The 16,964-nt window shown below is 44.7% G+C and overlaps 1 protein-coding gene across 1 annotated transcript in view; it reads left to right on the plus strand.

Moving 5' to 3' along the window:
- DNER (delta/notch like EGF repeat containing) overlaps nt 1-16,964 on the plus strand; it is a 321,811-nt gene that overhangs the window by 164,533 nt on the left and 140,314 nt on the right. The window contains exon 5 of the mRNA XM_027119344.1: nt 2,017-2,162. Coding sequence (XP_026975145.1) covers nt 2,017-2,162 — 146 coding nt within the window. The remainder of the gene's footprint in view (nt 1-2,016; nt 2,163-16,964) is intronic.

Consider the following 16,964-nt stretch of genomic DNA (forward strand, 5'->3'; position numbering starts at 1 on the left):
CTGGTAGCACTCCTACATTGTACCAGGCTCTATTTCTCTATCAAAGTTGATAAGCAGTTTTTTTAGTAAACTGGAATTTATGTATTCTAATGATGGCTCTTCTTCCAAGTGGACTTGTTGGATGATAACACATTCTGGAAACTCCTCTTTGGGACTTGCCTTTACTGCTCTGGTCCTATGTGCGCCTGTATCCTGACTTCCTACTTGCCACTTCTCTGAGACTTGTCCCTTGCCCTCAAGGAAGTTTCAGTAAAGGTGTTTTGACAAGTAACCATCCAAGACATAAAATAATCGGGGACCTGTTGGAACAGTATGTACTTGAGTGCAGGTGGACATGGTCGAGCTGGGAGGGGGCTGGGGTATTGGGGAAAGACTTGTGAATAGGATGAGAACTGAGCTATGATCACTGGAGAAGGATCACAGTGTATTCCAGGCAAAGAGGCACCATGGGAACGTTTACAGAGTTGGAATGAGCAGGCGCTGGGAGGAGGTTTGAGGTGTCTGTGTGATGTGGGACCGTGACCAAGAAGTAGAAAGCTCTACAAAGGAGGTGTGTTTGCCTAAACCGTCCTTTTCATTCTGTCCCAAAGCCAATTTACCATAAAGTTTTCAATAGGAAATCTTAGGAAGAAAGCAACTAGTTCTCTGTGGATGTAAAATACTACTCCGTGTCAGACCAGCAGTGCCTGTCTTTACTGAGACACTAAGAGATACTTGGCTCCTAATTCCAAACTTGAAGTTGAGGTGTGTCTCCACTCCACTCGGACTTGCACAAATTTCCCAACATAACCTTGATGCTTGTGAACAGGATTAAATCCTCTGCTGCTGTTTTGAACCCATCTTCTGCCTGTTAAAAACATCCCTTGCACTAATGTAGTGCTTTGCCCTTTGCAGATTTGCCCCTGCATGTTCCTTAGGGTCCAAGGAGCAGGGTGATCATGTTGCCCCATTGCCCAGACAGCCTCACTTCCTGCCCGTGTCCAGCTGTCATCATAAAAAGCATTCTTTTTTGATGTGAAAAGAGTCCCAGAAAAAAAGAAAATTGGGGCTTAGAGAGGCATGGCTGTCTAGAATCATTTCCACCCCCTTGTCTTAAGCACCTTTTCTGGGTAATGCAGGAGTCTTTCTCCTGGGTGATGCAGGTGTTAATTATAAGTTGTTCATTTTGAAGTTAAAAATCATTCCTAAATAAATGAATATTCTTATTAGAAAAAGGTACACTCTCTTAATGAAATAATTATATCACTGGTGCACAGTACTTACAGTATTATTTCCTCATGCCAGTTGGAGACTATTATTTATTCCATATTTATTGCTACCAACCATGTACAAATAGCTGCACTTGACATAAAGATCATTCAGTGATAAATAGGACACATTAGTGCTTTTGTGATCAGTGTTCAACTATGATTGGTCCTGTTTTATTAGATGGTTAAAACCACATAACTGAAATTGATACAGCACAGTCAGATTGGTGATCAAGTAGATATTTATGAGAAAACCCAACATAGAATGTGACCCATGTTGCATGCCCCCTCTTGAGGGCACTGAGCTGCTCGGGCAGACCCATAGAGCAGGGTGGGTGGGGGAGATTTAGGGCTTGCGACTATTCAGAGCAGCCAGGAAGACAGGGAGTAGGGAGATGCAAGCATGTGGCTCGCCAGGGAAAAGACGAGTTCAAAAGCAGAGAGAATTCTAAGGTGCTAATGCAGGGATGGAATTCAGAGACAGGAACAGGAGCAGGAACAGGAGCAAAGCAAAGCAGCTAAGGGGATGACGGAGTGCCTGGTGCTCCTTTTCCTTGGCGACCGGCATCCCTCGTGATGCTTGGGAAGAGTAGCCTACCTTAAAGGCCCGAGGTCTGAATGGCCACTAGCCACGCGCTTTCATGCCGTGGCTTAACTTACTGCATTTTGTTTTGTTTGCCATACTTGAATGTTGTGTAAACTGTAGTCATAGCCTTGTCGGAAGAATGCTGGTTGGCTTTACGTTTACTATTGTCCCATTTTCTTTTAGGTTTTGTGAATAATTCTGTTACTAAATCTATCGTGGCTTTGCGCTTGACTCTGGTGGTGAAGCCCAGCACCTGTGCACCAGGAGAGAGCCATGCAAACGACCTGGAGTGCTCGGGGAGAGGAAGGTGCACCACGAAGCCATCAGAGGTGAGGGGACACCTGGGAGCTTTAAAAATGTATATTTACATAAGGCTACATTTACATATAAACACAGGCACACGTATATATATACACACACACATATACGTACACAGACACATATACGCACACATATATATATACACACACATATATACGTACACAGACACATATACACACACATATACACACACCTACACACACACATATACACACACACATATACATATACATATGTGTGTGTGTATGTGTGTATATATATATATAAAGGAGGAAGGAGGAGAGAGCAAGTGCATTTGCTGAAAGTCTCCCCGAATTTCTGGTTTTAATTATTTGTATGCAACATACAGATATATAAATTTCCATATAATTTTTAAATGAAGTACTAAAAAAGTTGTGCAGTGCTGGACCTCCTCATTTTGGTATCACGTAAGGATTTTGTGAGAAGTATTATCATATCTGGTAGCAGAATTGAGAAGCAGAAGAAAGAAAAGCTAAGACAGAGTCATCTCCTTCCCATTTGTGACCCAATTCCCTCCTTAGACTTTGCACGTCTCCAGGGCCGACAGCAGAGTTACAGAAGTAAAGGAAAAGTAAGAGGAGGAACGGGGAGGAGGTAGGGGCTAGAAGGCTGACTCACTGTGTTTGGCCTTCATGGACCAGCGCCATCAACTCTGGAAGACCTGAGCCCCGTCCCCTCTTCTTTTTAGCAGCTGAGGTCACGTGGGCAGGGGACAGGGGCTGAGGACATGTCCCAAGTGACGGGGACCAAGCGTCAGACCAGGAAAGGACCAGCCATCCCGGAAGCTAGTCTCCATCACTATAGGGCTCCCTTAGAACAATTTCGGCAGGTGGAGTCCAGGCTCCACCCGACCAGGGTGAGACGGGGAGACTCTGCACCTTACCAGGGGCCCTGTTCCATTAAGGGACTCCCATCTGTCTCACCACTTGCTACGTCCAACTCCTGCATCTTTTTCTCCATTCCCCTCTCCCCAGTTCTACACAGATTTATATTGAGGTTCATGCTACATGAAAGTGGGTTCCCCAAATCCCCAAAGAGCATGGCTTATTTTAGACCAATGTGAAGGGTAGCACAGGTAAATTTTCTTTGGTGACACCTCCTTGTGGTAATGTCAGCACGTGCAGTAACAGTGGTGTGAACTTAGACGTGAGAGGTCTGGGGCTAATGGACTAAAGGGCCGTTGAAGACACTTTCGAGTACTGCTCATGTTGTCTTGGGAAACCTGTGTCTTAGATGTAACATTGCAGGGGCTTAAATGTACCATTTTCTCGTAAGATGTCCCCTGTAGGAGGCAGAATGTGGTTAGGAACCCAAGAAGGTAGCAGGGATAATAATTTCTGATAAATCTTTGAAAAGGGGCACGAGGGTAAACCAAAGCCACAGCCAGATCCCTGGGGGAAGGGAGAGTGACTGGCGCGAAGCCAGGAGGTGAAGCGTGAGATTTCTTTCACAAGCCGAGCCTGCCCTGTAGGTCCCGTTTTCTTCTGTCTCGGCCAACTTGGGCTTGCCTCGTTTCTGTCCTGAGGGGAAGCTTTATTTATCAACTCCTTCTATGCAAAAATAAACAAAGTAAAGGGTATTGAGTGTTCTTCTATGACCATCAAGGCTAGGGAGGGGTACAGAAACGTGGAAGCAGTGGGGAACTTATCTGATGAGGAGATTCAAGCTATGTCAGATGGAAGGAGTGGGGAGCTTATCTGATAAGGAGGTTCTAGAAGAGGTGAACGTGAGAGGCTGAGGAATGCAACTGCTCGAGGTGGAAGAGGTCAGAGCCTCCAAGTGAGGCTGCAACGCGGAGGCACACGGGTCTTGCCCAAATTCATTCTTAATATTCCCAGGGAACAATTCTGCGGCCCCATTAGCCCCTGAAAAGATCATATTGGTGACAGAGAAACGTCTTCAACGAGGGACCGAGGGCTGTCTTTAGAACCTTGGGCTGACACAGTGGTTGACACTCCTTGTGCACTTTCTCTTCTAATGGATGACGCTTCCGGGGAAACTTTTCATCTGAAAAGCAGTCACCCTGTTATCTTAACACATGCATGTTGGTGGCGTGCAGCCTGCCCGGGAGTCTCATCTGTGTGAAAGCTCTAGCTAAGAGGCTCTGCCTGGTGGCTTAGAATGGACTCGTTGCAAAGGCAGTAGCAGTATTAAGCACCTGGCATGTAACTTGGCAAACATTGCCAGAGTGCTTTGTTTTTTTGTGAGAAAATGACTCAAAAGCCTTGGAATCCATGCTAATATCAGCACAGCTCCGTTATGGGTACCAGCTCCCGAGTGCCCCTTCCCGAGATAACCCCTCTGCCCCCTGCCCCTACCTCCCAGTTCCACACCAGGTGCTTCTAAAGTATAGAACTCTGCTGTTGTTGATTCTGTCAAAGCCTGCATTTACCTTCAGTGAATTTAAGGAAACTGTGGCCAGTCATCCTGTCTGAGACATGATAATAACCCCTGGTGACTCTAAGCAGATGATCAGGCCGGAATTACCATGTCCATTTACAGACCTACCACACTGTTATCTTGATGAGAAACTTCTGGAGGCCAGTCTCACTGTTCCCCAAAAGACGCTGGGGGGTTGAAGAGCCACGGCAGCAGTGGGAATGGGAAGGCAGGGCATCTCTTCTGTGTCCACTCGAGTCCCGTGGTTTTCTGTGATTGTTGTTTTGGCTGTTGTAGCAGCTTACGCTGTTGCTAGCAATAAAAGATTGTTGTTCTCAAGTTTCTTTTTACTGTTTCTCAAAATTAGGAGTTACGTAGCCCAGCCTTCCACCTAATGCAAGAATCTGTCGTACCAAACGAAAAGAACTGTATTTGGTGGTCTAATTTTATTGTTTCTCATCATTTTTATATCTTTTTGTTAGATCATTCATCAAGATAAAAGCAATTCTGTTACTTCCACACTACTCTCATTTTGTAATGGGACTCATTTCTCTTTTGTTAGATGTGCTTTGGCTGGAGGATATTTCACAGTTTTGAGTGATGGGTGGTTTGTGATAAAGCTTTTGCTTGCTGTTCTTAGATATCCCACCAACCTGGGAAGGTCTTTTAAAATGTTTACTATAGGGCTTCCCTGGTGGCGCAGTGGTTGAGAGTCCGCCTGCCGATGCAGGGGACACGGGTTGGTGCCCCAGTCCGGGAAGATCCCACACGCCGCGGAGCGGCTGGGCCTGTGAGCCATGGCTGCTGAGCCTGCGCGTCCGGAGCCTGTGCTCCACAACGGGAGGGGCCACAACAGTGAGAGGCCCGCATACCGCAAAAAAAAAAAAAAAAAAAAAAGTTTACTGTAACACTGTAGTATTTGAAAACTGCTTTTGTTACAAGGGTTGATTCTTATCTTCTCTTTATGAAAAAAAATTTGACTGTTGACCACTACTTCTTCTTGAACTTTGTCACCAAGGTTGGCTGCTGCCTATTTTAATGATTCCTTAATTACCTTATAGGTGACTGTCAGGGCTCTTTGCTGGTGTGGGCCTTCAGCCTTCTTTAGATCCATTTGGGTTCCATGACCCTGTCTCTCAAGAGCATGAGATGTGTATTAATCAGGGTTCTCCAGAGAAATAGAACCAAGAGGATATATCTCTATCTCTCCCTCTCTATGTATATATATGATATCTATGTATATATATAGATTTAAAATTTATGTATGTAATTTTAATGTTTATTATATATATGTACATGCGCACACACACACACACACACACACACACACATATATATATAAATCAATCAATTAAGGAGATTTATTTTGAGGAATTGGTTCATTGTGGCTCTACCATTATGGCGTCTTGGGGAATCCAAAATCTGATGAGGGAGGCTGCTGGGCTGGAGACTCAGGAAAGAGTTGCAGTTCTAGTACAGAGACAGTCTGCTGGTGAACCAGGAAGAGCTGATGTTGCAGGAGAAGTCTGAAGGCAGAATTCCTCTTGCTGGGGGAGGTCAGCCTTTTGTTCCATTCAGACCTCAACTGATTGGACGAGGCCCACCCTTATTGTGGAGGGCAATCTGCTTTACTCTAAATCCACCGGTTTAAATGTAAATCTCATCCAAACATGCCCTCACAGAAACATCCAGAATAATGTTTGATCAGTTATTTAGACACCGTGGCCCATCCAAGTTGACACATAAAATTAACCATCACAAGATTCTCTCCACTTTTTTTCTCTGATTCATTATTGCTCCCTTTCTACCCAATTGCACCTTTTGCCCAACAAAGTTAAAGGATTGGTTTTAAATTTTACTTTGCCTAAGATTTACCTGAGGCCCTTGACAAAAGTCCTATTCCAGGCCCACCACTCAGATCATGATGCCTTTTGTTGGGCAGCCAGGCAATTCTGATGCAAAAGTTGACAGTGGATCATAATTCTGGAAATAGAGGTCTCAAGAGCCGTGCTTACCGTCTTCCTGTTCTTGCTGATTCCCTAAAGCAAATATGCACCATATTTTTATTCCAAGATTTCATTGTTAATAATTTCAAGGTCACGCGAAGCCAGTCAAAAAGATAAATGCTGTTAAGTGATATAATGGTTCAGTCCATATCACAAAGCTTTCCTATTCGTTGGCCCTGGTCTATATTGATAGGTGAATGGGGTCAGGCCTCCATTCTTAGAAGATTCCTTAGAAACCTGTCTAGTGCTTGCCTTCTGAATCCATCATCCTTAGGCTGTTTAGACGGGAAACTAGAGCTGACTACTCAGACTTTGTTTTGAGAAAGAACTGAGCCGGCCTCACGGCAAGGAGCCATTCTTAATCCCTCCTAGAGCTGGTGGCTTAGTTCTGTCTTGAGGTGTGGGCCCGTGCGTGAGCAGAGCGCTGGAGTGTTGGCTTCTGGAGATTCCTGACCTTCTGTGACCTCCCTCCCTCCTCTTGGAAGGCAAAGGCTCAAGCCCTAGGAAGTCCTGGTCTTCCTACAGATGAGTGTTTCCGGTTAGGTTGGGTTTAGAAATAAGTCATTGGCCTGAACCGGTTGCTTTATCTATTGCTTGATAACACCTGCTGTCCTTGCTCCACACCCCATGTGGTCTAGGTAAGGGCCACTATCCTTCCAGGAGCCTGTCTGTCTCCTATCAGCGTGCCTGTCCATCTTTTTCCCTTTTTCAAAAGCTTTTGCCCCTTTGGCAGGGCTCCCAGTGAATTCCCGTTTCTGAGGTTTGGTTACTTCAGCTCTGACTCACAGAGCAGAGCAACGAGCCAGCCGTGAGTTGGGCGCCTGGTCACCTTCCAGCCTCGGCCCCTCTCTCAACCCCTGCACGTCCCGCCCTCCCCATCTTGATTCCTCTCTCGCATCTCCCTGGTTTTGCTCATGCTGTTTCCTCCATCTGGAATGCTCAGCTGCCCTCTGCCCCCTGCCCTTCCACCTGCCCAAATATATTTCAGGCTCAGCTCAAAATCTTTTTGCTTCTGGAAGCTGTCCCTCATTCCCCAGTGCAAACTCCCTCCTCTCAAGCCCTGTACATTTTATTTTTCTTATGAGACACATGACATTTGGTTTATGCTTCTATTTCATACACGCATTATTATTTGTGTTCACTTTAGTTCACGTGCCACTTCCCAGGCAGAGTCACTGCTTGTCGTGGGCCTGGTACTGCCCTAGGCTCTGGGGGATGCACGTTTGCTCATATAAGACATGCCCTTTGGGAAGGAGCTGGGAGGTTCAGGAGCTGGGAGCTGGACAGTAAATCATGGATTAGAGCAGTGGGAATGTGTGCTTTGGGAGAGTCTTGTAGGTGTGTTCTGGGAGCCCAGAGAAACATCCAGCTCAGACGTGGGATCATTGGGAGTTTCCCAGGGACGTCTCAGATGGTGAGTTCCTTGACATTAGGAGTCACATCTGGTCCCCTTGGTATCCATTCTAACAACTAGCAAGGTGCTTTCTGCATGGGAGATGCTCAAAAACTGCCTATGAACTAAACAAACAGAATAAATAAAAGAACAAAGATGTGATGGGAAACCAGTTCTCTAGGTTTTCAGTTAGATATGTAATTTGGGTTATATGTTTGGTAAATATGGGAACATGAAAAGGACGTGGTGTATTTGTTTTATAAACTCATGAATCAGATTATATTTTCTGATCTAAGGCCTTCTCACAGATTGTGTGATCCAGACTGTTGCTGGAACCCCTTAGGCGCATTTTAAGCAGTATTGCCAATCCTTTCCCTATCATTTAAAAAAGAAATAGGTCAGAATAATTTGAACAAATGGAATCTTTGATGCCATTCTTTTCTTGGTTTGAAACCATTGGCGAACTCCTCTTTAGGTTAGGAAGTAGCAACGTGCCGGGGGGCAGAAATAGATGTCATATTCTTTCGTCCATCAATTCTCTGAGAGCTAATTCTTCTACCATCATCAGCGTGAATAAAAAGGCCCTCATGAGACCTTGAAAAGGGCCCGAGACCTGGTAGGGTTGTGAGAAAGAAATGGGGTGACAGCATAGATGAGAAAGCCCATCAAAGCATCAGAGGAAAGGCATTCACTGTATCCTTTTGAGCACTAAAATAGCAGCTGACAGAGTGTGGAGTTGCTTTTAAAAGTTCTGTTTGGTATATAGTGGGGTTAGGTCCCCCATGGTTCTGCCGGCACTGGAGAGGAATTTCTCCTTTAAGTAGGGAACAAAACACAGCAAGAGAGGGTCAGAGTAGCACACTAGTGGATGGGAAAATACTTGATGAGCCAGTGGTTAGTGACGTGACAGAAAAAAAGACTAATTTATTCTTCTAAGGGAAGGGGGGACCCTTCTCTTGACTGAACAAATAGCTTATGGACAACGCTCATTAAAAGCATCTGAGCCGGAGTATAGAGGCTGAATGCCAAAATGAAGGTGTCTTGAGATACATGTATTTGCTAATAAAAGATGGGTGATTTCTCCCACAGATTATACTTGCAGAAACCACTTTGTGGGCCTTTGAGAGAGAAAATACTTTTATGGATAACAAAAATAGAATAATAAACATTAGAAACAGACTAAATACAGAGATCATAAAAGTAAGTTCACTAGCGGCAGGACAGGAATAAAGGCACAGACGTAGAGAATGGACTTGAGGACACGGGGAGGGGAAAGGGTAAGCTGGGACGAAGTGAAAGAGTAGCATGGACACATATACACTACCAAACGTAAGGTAGATAGCTAGTGGGAAGCAGCCACATAGCACAGGGAGATCAGCTCGGTGCTTTGTGACCACCTAGAGGGGTGGGATAGGGAGGGTGGGAGGGAGACGCAAGAGGGAGGAGATATGGGGATATATGTATACATATAGCTGATTCACTTTGTTATACAGCAGAAACTAACACATCATTGTAAAGCAATTATGCTCCAATAAAGATGTTAAAAAATAAAAAGAAAAATTATCTAAAACTTGGAAATGGGCAAACAGGAAAAAAAAAAAAAGTTCAGCCCAGTTGTTGCTATTTCAGTGGTCAAGGATCAGCTCGTCTAGAATTTCATGGACTTGTGTCTAAATTATAATTCTTGGTGCTAATGTAATTAAAGAGCCATTGCTGCCTTTTATGTTACAGACCGAAGGATGATCGTATCTTTGCCTGCCACAAAAATATGACAACATTTTGAGTCACTTATTATAAATTATTAAAAGAAATTGTGAATTATGTCCCAAAAGATAGATGTCTTGTCAAGTTTCTGTTTGGCATCAGCATTTCCCAGAAGGTTGAAATGTATCTCCCCATGCTGACAGACATTTGTAGAGGCATTATTGGCTGGTGGCATTCCAAATATGTTAGGGTGAGGATTATATCACTGGTGACGTTTCTAGGGTCATAACATTTAGAGTGGAGGGTGATTTTAGGGGCCTCTTCACCTATTTTGTTTTAAACACCAGGAAACCGAGGTCTAAGGGAGATTTAAGCTATGTGTCCAAAGCCCAACAGCTAATTCATAGTAGAGGCAGGAGGAGAATGAAGGGAGATTTCTGGACTTTTGCTCCAGGGCTCCCCCTGCTGGGCAGTGTGGCCTCTAGCGGGACCTTCAGCATTTCAGTGTGAGTCTTGGTGGCTGTTTAGCATCTTCACGTAAAGTTTTACCGTTTACCGCAGGGAAGAATCAGGCATCATCGGGTTAAGATGATTTGACCTCGTGACCTGTTGGTTCAGCACTTCTCCAAGTTTAATGTGCACATGTGGGAATCTTGTTAAAAGTGCAGATCTGGACCAGTGGGTCTGGGGGTGGAGGCTGGGATGAGATGCTGCTAACCTTGTGAAATGCCATGGAAATCAACCAAGACATTAGAGGTCACTCAAGACCTTCCAAAGAGACTTAGAAGATTCAGCAACCTGGGTCCCATGGTTTTCTTTGGCATAAAATACAATAGGGGAGTAAGCTCTCTGGGACTCTTATTCTAGAGCAAAGTTTGAGAAAATCCCGATATAGTTGAGATGAGGAATGCAGGGAAAGAGAAAATCCCTACAGGTGTGGCAGGCAGCCTTTTACAAGTAGCCCCAAACCTGTTCTTTTAGATTACAACCCCCCACCTCCAGGTTTACAGAGATGTCATTGACATAAGATTGCATTAGTTTCAGGTATACAACAAAATGATCCGATATATGTATATATTGTGAAACCATAATAAGTTTAGTTACCATCCATCACCACATAGTGAATTTTTTTTCTTGTGATGAGAACTTTAAAGGTCTACTGTCTCAGAACTTTGAGATATAAAACACAGTATTGTTAACGATAGTCACCATGCTGTACATTACATCCCCAGGACTTATAAAGTTCCCGTTGGAAGACAGAAAAGTTACAGGACTGTTTTTGCAGCCCCTGATTTTACAATCTGTTCTTTACACTCTCAGTCTTTACAAAGAGGAGAGATACTCATTCTGTAACTCTGTATTGGAGACAGGTAACTATTATTCTCAGATTTTAATGGCTAGCTTTTAGAATACAGAAATGAGGTTCTGACTAGACTTTTATTCCAGAGAGGAGAACACCATCTCTTTGGAACTTGGTGAGCTTGCTTTCCTTGTCTTTCCTCTCCCTGAGATGCTTATCCTTTTGTCCTAGTTTTCAGTCCACAAGTCAGTGAGCTGAGTGGAAGCCCCTGGGAATAACGTAGCTAAGCGGCTTTGCCGCTGGTGTCTGGTGGGGCTGCACACCAAGTTCTTCTTTAGGGATCTGAAAACTGTCAGCCACACTTGCTCACAAAAAACAAGTTCATTCCACTTACAATCTTGGAGAGTCATTTATTTCTCCCCATTTCCATCCCTCATCCAATGTTCTGTGAGCACCTCTAAGTGTCAGGCACGGAGCTTCACCCCAGCAAAACAGGGCGAGGAAAACCACCAGGGTCTCTGCTCTCTTGATGTCAAAAGTCAGAAAACTGGCTTTGGAAATCACTGAACTTGACCTTCCCCTGATGCCCAAATCTCCTCTGAAACATTATCAACTTCCTCAGCCTCTAATTAAATATCTAGCCAGTGACCATTTGCGGCAATTTGGTACTGCTTTCAGATTTTAAGGAGGAAAAAACCCTTTGAATGTTCCCCACCATGTTCTTAGTATGGCTTTAAAGTATAAATGGACTCATCTGTTTCCCTGAAGTCGAGGAAATTAGAGCTTCGGTTTGATTCTGGTGTTTGCCCCATTCCTTCTGCGACATCCTCTTGCGTTTCAAGAATCAGTGAGTGGGGTTGGTGAATGGCTCTGCAGTTTATCCTTCTCAGTTGTGGAGTGTTAGGTGGTTGGGAGTGAAAGTCATGTGTTAGGGGTTAGTGCAGCATAATTTTTCCCAAACCAGACAGAGACACCAGAGAGCTCTGGGTGTATGTTACTAACGTGTCTTAATGGCACGCAGTGTTAAGGGTTTCGACATGGTATTATTTGAAATCTCCTGGCCCTCCTGGCCCAAAATAGCTCCCCACTGGCCTCCCTTGTCCTTTTTCTTTAGATCTTGGCCCATTTTTCTACCTGCCGAGTTACAGACTCACTTGAGGATTTGTCCACTGGATGCAGCGTTTGTAGTTTTATGTACCAAACTCATCCAGTGGTTTTCTGACTTTTTGGTCTCGGCACTCCTTTCCATTCTTAGAAATTACTGAGGAACCCAACAGCTTTTGTTTATTGGGCTGTTTCTGTTGACATTTACTGCATTAAGTTAAAACTGAGGAATTAAAATATTTATTATTTCATTTAATTAATAGACCCATCACATGTTAACAAAAATAACACCTGTTTAATGAAAAGTAACCGTTTTCCAAAGCAAAAAAATTTAGTGAGAAGCGAGGCATTGCTTTTACAAATCTCTTTAACATCTGGCCTAAAAGAAGAAAAAAGCTGGATTTTTCCATTTGCTTTTACATTCAGTCTATTGCAATGTGTTGTTTTGGTTGAAGTATAGGAAGAAAATTCAGTCTCAGATGTTTAGTTGGAAAAAGGAGAAGTGTTTTAATAGCCTTTTCAGATAATTGTGGATATTTTTCTTTTTTAAAAAATAAATTTATTTATTTTTTTGGCTGCATCGGGTCTTCGTTGCTGCACGCGGGCTCTCTCTAGTTGCGGCGAGCGGGAGCTACTCTTCATTGCGGTGCGTGGGCTTCTCAGTGCGGTGGCTTCTTTTGTTGCGGAGCACGGGCTCTAGGCACATGGACTCAGTAGTTGTGGCGCACAGGCTTAGTTGCTCCGCAGCATGTGAGATCTTCCCTGACCAGGGCTCGAACCTTTGTCCCCTCCATTGGCAGGCGGATTCTTAACCACTGCGCCACCAGGGAAACCCTGTGGATATTTTTCTTGAAAATACTTCAAAACTAGACAAGTGACAGATTCTTAGAGGTTAATTGTATGTGGGATCTGGACCATATTAATGCTCTTGCTGTCTGTCACATTAAAATCCATTGGTATGTCTTGCTGTTTGGATCTTCTAACCATGAGTGATTTTTATAACATCACACATTGGTCATTTGGAAAATATTGGAGTTATACAGAGCTTCTAAATATTGACACATTTCATAATACAATAACAAGAAATCACATCCGTGATTGATATCGCCACCAATCTCATCAGAAGAGTCTTTAAGAATTGGTAATCTGTCAAGCTTATAATGGAAGATAAATGTTTTCCAAAATTCTAATTTTTCCTTAAAAGTTCAAATTTTATCTCTGATACCAAAAACTATTGGTTGTTTTCCTTAAAGGGACAGGCTCGCTGTGTTCACTGGAGAGGAAATATCTGCCAGAGGGCCAAGTCTGAATAACAATACTTTGTCTGTTAGTCATTGTTTCAAGGATAAAAGGTTTTCCATGAAAAACGAGATAGTTAGGTCATGGCTCTAACAATCCCATGAGTGTGTTTCCCGAGGCAGCTGCTGGGCAGCAGGCGTGCTGCTTGCAGACCTTCCATTTCATGACAGGGAATGTTAAAAAAAAGACGTGCATTCACCGTTGAGGTTTCATCAAATTTTAATTTTGATTGCCTCATCCAGGACATTCTAAGTGAGACTGGCTTTTCCCCCCGCCCTCCCTGCAAAATGCCTGAAGATGCTGAAGATTCAGAGATCATTCATTGCTGCAAAGACATGGCTTTGACGTGTGGGGAGGTATCAGTAGTGAAAAAGGCACACTGTGTTTTCCTATTATTATGAGATAGTTTTGACCTTGTGAACTCTGTCGACTGAAAAAAAAATGCACGACGTGAGAGTTGTGAGTTAAGTTTTACTGGGGGCAAAATGAGGACTGTGGCCTGGGAGACAGCCTCTCAGAGAGCTCTGAGGAAGTGCTCCGAAGAGGTAGGGGAGAGGTCAGTAAATATGTGATTTTGGTGAAGGGGGACCCGTGCCATCAAGAACACTTCTTGGCAGAAGGTTGATGCTACTCACGAGGACCACATGTCTCCGTTAATGATTTTAGTGCTTTTCTAGAGAAAAATTGGGCTCATAGAATCTTCCCCTGAAAATATCTAACTATGAAGCCTTGTTGTGCCAGTTCTTCCCAGAGCACCGAGTGCCTCCTTCCTGGTCTCCATCCCAAACTCCTCTCAGAGTGTGTTGAAGGTCAGTGGCGGCAGTGGTTAGTGACTCCATCCTTCTAGTGCCAGATGGTGAGTGACAAGTTTTAGTTGGCAACCCCCTGATAGGGTCTCGGGCCCCTCCTCCTGAGGTCTGGAAGCCACATTTTGAGAACCCTTGTCTGGTCCAAGCTTTCCTGCTGACTTTTTTCTCTGGACCTCCTTATTTGCTTTCTGCACTTTTTTTTTTTTTTTGCGGTGCGCGGGCCTCTCACTGTTGTGGCCTCTCCCGTTGCGGAGCACAGGCTCCGGATGCGCGGGCTCAGCGGCCATGGCTCACGGGCCCAGCCGCTCCGCGGCATGTGGGATCTTCCCGGACCGGGGCACGAACCCGTGTCCCCTGCATCGGCAGGCGGACTCTCAACCACTGCGCCACCAGGGAAGCCCTGCTTTCTGCACTTTTAACTTATTTTTCTGAACACTCCAGTTTAGTTTGGGACAATTCTGTTTTTTCTCTTTGCCCTTGAAAAGCACTTTGTAACTTTTGTCCCTCCTCCGTGCAGATGGCTTCTTTGTGACAACACTGGTTCAGTTGGCTCAGAGCCAGTTTGACGAGTTCTCCGTCTTCGTCTGCTCCTTGACGTCCCTCCCCCCAATGCCCACCCTGGGATCAGCAGCCCACTGTCCCCCGGGTCCCCAAGGCAGAGGCTCTTCTCTTCCCTCCTTCTCTCTTCTTCCTTCTCTGCCAGCAGCTGGCAAAGAGCCACATCAAAAACCAATTGAACAGTCCCTAAAATCCTGTTAAAAGCATAAAGTGAAAGCTGGCTAATTAAAATAACAGAAATCTTCTAGAGCGGCTGAAACCAACCTTCCTGTTAAACACTGTGGCAAGCTTTACAGATAGTAGAGAGGATCAAGGAAATGGAGCAATTGTCTTTCTGAAAATTGGCCTGCTTGCCTGGAGAGGAGAGGCTGCAGAATTCACGCCTGGATCCTGCGGTTGGGAGGACAGTGATGGTCGGGGGTGGGGCGGCTGGGTAACAGGGAGCAAGGAAGAGCTTGGAGAAGCGGCGAGCCTTGCCTTTTTTTTTTTTTTTTTTGCGGTACGTGGGCCTCTCACTGTTGTGGCCTCTCCCATTGCGGAGCACAGGCTCCGGACGCACAGGCTCAGCGGCCATGGCTCACGGGCCCAGCCGCTCCGCGGCATGTGGGATCTTCCTGGACCGGGGCACGAACCCGCGATCCCCGCATCGGCAGGCGGACTCTCAACCACTGCACCACCAGGGAAGCCCGGAGCCTTGCCTTTTTGACAAGCTTGTTATTGAATGGCGGGGGAGAGAGTGGGATGGTATCCTCAGTGGGAAATCGGGTCCAAAGAAGAGTTTTTGCTTATAGAGTGGTGGATGCATTGAACTGGCATAGGCTGAAGGCAAGAAATGGACAGATGTGAGAGTAGGTAGGTGGGGTGTAATTAATGGGTGAAGGTCCTGGAGGAGATGGAATCAGGAGAGGTGTGGAGGGCTTCAGAAAAGTGAGTCAAGTGATGTCAGGTGCAGGCTTGACAGAGGTTTTAAAACAAGGTTTTATTTAATTGATGTGAAATTCATATAATATAAAATTAACCGTTTTAATGTGAGCAGTTGAGTGGCATTTAGTACATTCACAGTGTTTTTGCAACCAGGACTTTTATCTAGTTCCAGAACATTTTTATCACCCCGAAAGGAATGCTGTTCTCATTAAGCGGTCACTCTCCATTCCTTCCCCCACTCCCTGGCAATCTGCATTTTCTCTCTACGGATTTACCTGTTCTAGATTTCATATAAATGGAATCATACAACATGTGACTGTTTGTGGCTTCTTTCACTGAGCATCATGTTTTCCAGTTTATCCATGTTGTAGCATGTATCAGTACTTCATTCCTTTTTATGACTGCATAATATTACATTGTACGGATATACCACAATTTATTTATCCATCTACCATGGACATCTGGAACGCTCCTGGCTTTTGGCTGTTGTGATTGGTGCCGCTGTGAACGCGCACGTACAGGGATTTGTTTGAGTACCTGTTTTCAGTTCTTTTGGGTGTTTATCTAAGGAGTGGAATTGTTGGGTCATATGGTAATCCTGTGTTTAACTTTTGGAGGAACCGCCAAACTATTTTCCGCAGTGGCCAAGCCCCTTTACATTCTTACCAGCGATACATGAGGGCTTAAAGTTTTCCACATACTCACCAACACTTGCTATTTTCTGGGGTTTTTTTTAAAATTAATCCTTGCCATCCTAGTGTGTGTGAAGTGGTAGCTCACTGTGTTTTTGATTTGCATTTTCCTAATAACTAATGCTGTCGATAGAGTTTTTTTAAAAAATCGTATTACGTGCTTTACGTCTTTGAAATACATTTTTGATTTTTCCCATCAAAGCCGAATTCCAGTTATATCCCTTTGTGCAGGAGATTATAAGAGGAAGAGTCTTGGTTACAGCAGAAGAAATAATTGCAGACATCATGTGGCCGAGTTCAGGAGCAGTGGCCCCTGGGGATTCCGGATTGTTCTGCCTCTAGATTGGAGGCAAGTGATTCTGCTTGCCTGGGCCACCTTGAATACTGGTCTAGGCCAGGTCAGTGCTGGCATATCTGCTCAATCCCAGCTTATCATTGGCATGAAAACCATCTAGAAGCTTGGTTTATTTCTAGGGAATGTGAGATAAAGCAGATTCAGAGAAGACTGTACCCTAATCTTGCCTCGACTGGAAACTGACCAGGAGCCCACCATCTCCATGGGGAAGGGGTAGGACAGGCATTACCCTAACACCTGTCAGACTGTCATGAGCCATCGTGTGG

Source organism: Aethalodelphis obliquidens, unplaced genomic scaffold (genome assembly GCF_003676395.1).
Source record: "Aethalodelphis obliquidens isolate GAN/ISIS:26980383/991018 unplaced genomic scaffold, ASM367639v1 scaffold2, whole genome shotgun sequence".
Classification (NCBI taxonomy): domain Eukaryota; kingdom Metazoa; phylum Chordata; class Mammalia; order Artiodactyla; family Delphinidae; genus Aethalodelphis; species Aethalodelphis obliquidens.